This window comes from Phaethon lepturus, unplaced genomic scaffold (genome assembly GCF_000687285.1).
Source record: "Phaethon lepturus isolate BGI_N335 unplaced genomic scaffold, ASM68728v1 scaffold7275, whole genome shotgun sequence".
Taxonomy (NCBI): domain Eukaryota; kingdom Metazoa; phylum Chordata; class Aves; order Phaethontiformes; family Phaethontidae; genus Phaethon; species Phaethon lepturus.
In genome coordinates this window covers 17,911-24,967 of record NW_010538283.1, presented here as the reverse complement: position 1 = coordinate 24,967, position 7,057 = coordinate 17,911, and the positions used below count along the sequence as shown (strand labels likewise).

General features: G+C 39.0%; 1 protein-coding gene across 1 annotated transcript in view; it reads left to right on the top strand.

Annotated features, from left to right (window-relative positions):
• Positions 1-2,176: 2,176 nt before the first annotated feature.
• Positions 2,177-7,057, top strand: part of TDO2 (tryptophan 2,3-dioxygenase) — an 11,462-nt gene continuing 6,581 nt past the window's right edge. The window contains exons 1-5 of the mRNA XM_010286740.1: positions 2,177-2,211; positions 2,545-2,650; positions 3,788-3,878; positions 4,549-4,619; positions 6,375-6,502. Of these exons, the coding sequence (XP_010285042.1) occupies positions 2,177-2,211; positions 2,545-2,650; positions 3,788-3,878; positions 4,549-4,619; positions 6,375-6,502 (431 nt within the window). The remainder of the gene's footprint in view (positions 2,212-2,544; positions 2,651-3,787; positions 3,879-4,548; positions 4,620-6,374; positions 6,503-7,057) is intronic.

Below are 7,057 nucleotides of genomic sequence, written 5' to 3'. Positions count from 1 at the left end.
AAGGCAGATATTGGTGATAAAGGACTCAGGGACACTTGGGAATGTTCTCTCAGCAGGATGGTCCTGGGGATAGCCAAGCTTTCTAAATGCAACAGCACAAGAGGGCTTAAGAGGAGGAAGTGAGCATGGTCATCAAGGAAGAGCAATGAGTAGTGGATGCGTTTCGTTTGGATTGTCAAGTTTCGCAAGTGTTGCTAGGCTGGTGTTTTTCAGGATGGAGGTGCTTTGGGAGCAATCAGCTATGAGGTCCCTAAACAGAGAGTTTGAACATGTTGGAAATACTGGAAATAACTTTCTGAACTGTTGCAGTCTGGCCGATTTATTTGATTGACTGAAGCTTGTCTGTTGCTGAATCAGAAGGGGAATTTGTATAGTGCTTGGTTCAGATAGTATCCTCAGCTGGATTTTGAGGATGTTTTGTAACCCTGAACCAACTAAGGGTATTATTACTTCCCAAATACTTCCCAACTTGTTAAGCGCTGAGTTTAAAGGGCTCTGAGACTTCAAAGTCCTTCGCCTACTGGGTAGGCAATACAAAGGCTGCAAGTTGGAGACAGTTGCTCTGGAAGTTTATTATTCTTTGTGTCCCACAGAAGAAACTAAAACTGCACAAGAAAACAGAAAGTAATTTCTTTGGTGAGGTTAAGCGTGCAATATTTTTCAACTACCCTTATTTTTCCTAGGTTCCCACTCTTTCTTTGCTTGTGCCATGAGAAAAGGTAAGAGAGTTTGATTTCACTGTGGAAGCTCAATCTGGATGTTTCAGGTGAAGGTGTAGAGAAATGACAAGGTAAACCTTCCTTGTCCATGCCTTTGAGATCTGTGATGTAAGAGATTATATTATTACATTTGTATTCAAGCTGTTTGAGTGCAAATAGGATGGTGAAAAGCACAATTTTCAACACGTATGTGCCAGTGCACAGCCTTCACCTTCATCTCGGCTTGCCTGCGTCCCAAGCAGATGTGTAGCTGTGTGTGGCGAGAGGATTCTTTTACTCTGTCAGGTTTTACATCATGAAGGAAGAATACCTTACACCTTCGCCTTGCTGATGGGTTGCCTCAGTGGATTCCTACTTTTCTTGTGGCTCAGCTTAGTTTTAAGCTAATGTTTGTACAGCCTGACATACAGCATCTGGCTTAGCAGGGTATATACATCCTGTCACCCACGTACTGTGTATGACTTTTTTTTATGAGCCAACTACTCTTAAGTAACTAGAATAGCTGAAACCACCACACAGACACCACTAAGCAGTGTAAGTCTTGCAGAGAGCAAACGGTCTGGGGTCACAGGGGACTTGTAGTTTTGTTTGCAGTAAAACTGAGCATTAACTTTTTTTTCAGAAAAGGCTGGCAGGCAGGAAAGAAGTGCACACTAGTGACATCTTACTTCATTGTGTGTTAAGCTGATGATTAAACAGAATTGGGTAACATTTGTCAACAAATGAGAGTGAAACTTTTGCGTGAGGAAATAAAATCAAGAAATTTTCATAAATTAACTGGAAAACCAGCATGAGTTGTACATGATTATTTTTAGTTCTTTTACTTAATCCGTGTGCATTTTTTCAAAGTATATGTATTGCTTGAGATCTCTGACAAGCATTATTTATTCTGCCATAGAAATATGTTCTCCTTCCCTTCCCCTCCTCTTTCCTCTTCCCTATGTTTCACTTTTTAAACTTAAAAGTATCACGATATTTTGATACAAGGGCTGCAAGTTACAAACCTACTTCAACAATTCGTGAATTTATTAAATTCTTTTTCTCACACACAGACCTCTCATTGACTTACCCCTTACACCAGGCTTGGTCCCCAAAGAAGCAACTGGTGGAAACCTTACAGGAAAAAGCACAAAAGTGTGTGCCGTATGACAAAACAAGTATGCATGCCATTCCTGTTTTGACTGATTGGGGGGTGTGGGGGGGGAAACACCACCAAAAAAACCCCACAAAAAAACAGCAAACCTAGAGAGCCAAACACATGAACTCACTGACCTTCGTGCTGTGATAGGTTCTGTAATTATTGAAAAGTGGGGATGGGCTGAGGGATAAGGAGGAGAATTTGGGGGTTGGCCTAGGTGGTGAGGTAAGGTTACATATAGAGCTGCTACGGCGGATTTGGGAACACTAGCGGAGTATATTCCCCGGCACGCATCTCAGCGAGTTTGGAGCCTGGAATCATGAGCGGGTGCCCCTTCGCGGGGAGCAACTACCTGTAAGTCCCTCGTCCCTGTGTTTTGCTTCATAATGTCAGTTCAAAAGGTGTAAAGTATGGAAGTTCAGAGAGGATTTAATGACTATCAGCGAATAGACAGCGGTGGCTATTGCTAAAGGAAGAGAGATTGTACAGGGGCTTGTCTGAGCACTCGTTATTTGCCAAACTAGATGTAATGCTGTGACAAGATGTATTTCAGGTGTGCTGTTTTTCTCAAGAGTCCGATTTAGTGGTTCATTTTCTCAATTGCGGATGCATCTGTTAGTAAAAAGGCAGGCGTATTCGTAGTTCTTTAATTAGTAGTTTATATATTTACTTAATATTTTTCCTTAGATTTAATTTGAACAAGCTATCTTTGGAAGATGAAAAAGATGACAAATCCCAAGAAGGGATAAATAAAGCCAGCAAAGGTGGACTTGTCTATGGAGACTACCTACAAGTAAGTTTAAGGATTTTATTTTTACTGCCCTGGATGCTTTTTAGACTAGAGCCAGGACCTGTGATTGATGCTTCTCCCCATCCCACGCTGACAGCAGTCAGCCAGTCACTAAGGCAGATCTCCGAGTGCCCTTTGCCTACCTGAGCTCTCCAAGGGTACTCATGGGCACAGGTGCTGGTCTCAGCTGGGATGGCGCAGGTGGACTGTGGGACGGCTTCTCAAACTGCAGGGAAGATGGATATTTCAGGGGTTTTGTTAGGGAATTATTGATATTGGTAAACCTAAACTGTAAAGAGGTGCACGACAAAAGGCTTTCTTTGCTCTGACAATCACCATTTGGCAATTTCTCCACATTAGCAGCTGTGTGCAACTTCTCTGAATTATTGCATGAAAGCCCAGAATATTTGGCTGGAAAAATATATTGCAGAAACTGGGGGGCACAAGAAAAACAGACAAAAAACCCTGGAACAACTAGAAGTAATTAAGCAATAAGCAAAAATAAATTGCCCTAAGTAATAAAAGAACCCAGACTTTTTTCTTTTTTTTTTTTTTAATGACAGCAGGAACTGAAGTGAGTGGAATTACTCTGTGCTTGTCAACAGAAGACTAATTTGTTGACATATTATATGGAACATTGCAAAGACTTTTTTACAGCAACTATGATGAGATTGTGAATTTGACTTGGTAAAAAAGTTAGTAATGCCAGAACTGAAATAACTAGTACAGTCTCAAATCAGAGCTCTTGCGCAGATATGTTATTGCATGATTACACAGAATTTTACTATAGGATCCCTGTTTTCATTAAACAATGACAGTGTTGATGCAAGATCTGGAAAATGTGCTGGATATTTTGTTTTCTCTTTTCTTATAATTAAAAACACTCTTTAAATGATTTTCCAAACTTTACCAAACTTTACTAGTTGAGGTACCGAAATGTTCTATTTTAGGCAAGATTTTTTAAAGAATTCAAATAAGTGACACCTGAGACCATTTAGTCTAACTTCTCATACACCCTGGAATATAAGGCTTTTTTCTTTTTTAACATAAATCCTTAAATATTAGCTCTACACAGTAGGGCTACCATTGCTAATAGCAGAATTGAGGGCTTTACACAACAGTCCTATCTTTATTTTTAAGCTGAACAAAATACTGAATGCTCAAGAACTTCAGAGTGAGAAGAAAGGAAACAAAATCCACGATGAGCATCTTTTCATTGTGACGCATCAAGGTAAGTGGTTGGAAGGAGTTCAGTGGTGGTCGATCAGCATTTTTGCCACAGGGGGTTATTTAATGCTGAAACATGCAATATACAATGGGTTTTCATTTTGGACACAATCACTACAATTGCTCTGTTTTTTATCTGCATTTATATTTTTATATATCCCTATATCATTTGTAAGGCTGTAATCAACTCCATGCTTAAGGAACCATAACCATCTGTCTAAAAGCCTGCATACTGGTGAGGCACTCCCCAGCTGCTAATATCCACGTATTTTGCAGGCACTGGCCTGATGATATTTTCCTGTTCTTGACAGGAAACATGTAGATGACATAAAGATTGTAAGCAGCTCTGGAGTTAGCTGTTATTGCAGTATCAGATCTAGACTGTTCTTTCCCCCTTTTGTAATAAACATTCTGTACATCAAGTATCTGATGTGTAAAACATGCTTTAAAAAAATCCGTTAACATTCTCGACGCTAGATTATTTCATGTTTAGGTAAAGGACAGCATACTGGAACAGGCAATATGTTTGGGTGTCAGCATCTTTTTATACACCAGCAGTGTAAACATAGGCTACTCATTTCAAATCAAAATGTAAGAATTTTACTGTGTCAATGCTATGAAGAAAAAACAAAGTACTGTTGAAGTTAATGCTAACAATGCCTTCCTTGTTGTAGCTTACGAACTTTGGTTTAAGCAGATTCTGTGGGAAATGGACTCTGTGCGGGAGATCTTCCAAAATGGCCATGTAAGTTAAGAGCATATACTAATTATGGGAGAATCCAGTCCTCTCTTTCTCTTGCCTCCAGCCTTCCAGCTTGATATATTTGGGTTTACTAAAACAACATGTGCTCTCTTTTAAAAACAGCATCAAAAAAACCCAAAGAAATTTGGCTGAGTGGCTCTTCTTATCATGATAGTACAGACATTTGATCTGCAAAATCTTATTTCCTCATGAAGTCTGCCTTTTGTGTAGATCACTCTCCAAGACCGGTTCCATTGGCCAAAATGCTCTCATACTCTCCTACTAGTACTGGATAACTGCAGAAACTTAATTTAAGAATATTCTACTGCAGATAAAGAATGCTCGGAGGCAAAACTGAAAACCAGAGGGCTAACAGGTTGAAAACTCACTTCTGCCTTTATTAGATTTTTTTTTTGAAGTATACATACTATATCTTTCCATCCAGTATCTGCTATACAAAAGGAAAACTCTTTTCAGTAGTTGTGTATTATTAAATCCAACAAAAAAGTAATAATCAAAATCACAGTGTACAATTGTATGAGAATTTCTAAAAATTACAAATATAACATTAATATTTTGAACATCTCTAAACATCTGTCCAAAGCTAAACACACCTCATAACAAGGGATAACAAAGGAAAACTCCTGACCTGACACTACTTCCACAAAAAGAGGCTGACTGTGTGTAATTTGAGAAATACCTTGAATAACATCATCAGTATGCATATATGAAGAAAATTTGAAACTAGACCAGACTGAAAGAAGGAACCATTTTATCATAATGTCCAATGAAAATGTTCTTTATTGTCCTCCACATTCATAATTTTGTTGGCTTTTTAGTTGAACATTATATCAAATTATACCTGATCAAAATCAGTTCTTAAGCAGAATAATTTTTCATTATTTATTTTTGTGAAAAATGTAACTTTGCTTATAATGACAATTTGAAATGTCACTGTTAATCATCTCACTGTCTACTTAACCTTAAGGAAATGGTTTTATCTTTCATTTTTGTAGTTTGATGTTTCCCAGTTGTGTGCCCTGGTTTTTAAAGAGAAATTTGATTCCATTGAAGCTAACAGGAATTTTAGCAGACTCCTCTGCAGGCAACGTGTTCAACTTAGCCAGAAGAGATATTCTGTGTTTTCCGTTCAATACTTTCTATTTCTCACCGCATGCAGTGTTCTCTGTTTTCCTCTGCTTGCTAATGCACATCTCTGATGAACATCTTTTTAGATGTGCTCTCCTGATATACCTGTCGGATTATTCCGTTTCTCAACTTTTCAGTACTTTCCACACCGACCTTATGACTTGTTCCTTCGCAATAGTAGAAATTATTCTAGAAGTGATTAGAATAGAAATTATAATTATCATATTATATCCTATATAATTAAAGATAACATTGTAATAATTGGAAGTGATCATGATATAAATTATTTTGGTCTAGAATTTAATTTCTTGTGGTGACTTTGATTTCAGTGAAAAATGTAGAAAAGAAAAAAATTCCTTTATATTTGGCCTAGTTGTAATGTATCATCAGACAGAGAAAAACAGATTTCAATCTTTGAAAATTATAGTTTCCGTTCTTGGCTAAAAACAGGGCGCTCTATTCAATATGAGATTCTGCTGCTATGGATTTCACGTGGAAAGGACTTGGGAACTACAGTGATGCACAACAGTGAAAAGACCTGAAATAAGTAGGTAGAGTATAAAAAGAACACCATTCTGTCTGCTTATGATCTTTAATTTTTTTGTACAGGTAAGAGATGAGAGGAACATGCTGAAGGTTATTACTCGAATGAACAGGATTTCAATGATTCTGAAATTACTTGTGGAACAGTTCTCGGTTTTGGAAACTATGACTGCATTGGACTTCTTTGATTTCAGGTAAATCATTATTATTCCTCCACAGTAATCCACAAGCTGGTCATTCCCATCCTTAGAATTTATTGTGAATTTTGCATGTGCCCCGGCAGCTTGTAGTTAGATGCGCCGTTCAGCAACGTGAGAGCACAGCGACCCTGACAGCAGAGTGCAAGGGTCAGTTAGGAAGTTGAGCTTGAGTGACAGCCCAGCACGCTCTGCAAAGGAGGACAGGTTAATCGTTGACGTTTGTGTGGTGCTGCTGAACGGCATCAGCCGAAAAAGTTAAAACCACAGAATCGGCTCACAGCTGCGTTAACAATTTACTTGAAACCTACCTCTGTGCAGTTGCAGCCGCAGTCTACGGCAAATCATCGAAGCGCTCGGGCGAGAGAAATGAACCCTCCGTAGGTTATCGAATAGGTATTTCAGACGTCTTGGTTTGCGCAGCGTTTCCTTGCTTCGTGCTTTCCGTGGAGCTGCAGTGCCGGAGGCTTCGAGCGGCTGAAGGAAGCGCTGCTGCCTCTTCTTTCTCCCCGGTAACTTCTGCTCCCCAGTAGCTGCCCGAAGTATGGCTGG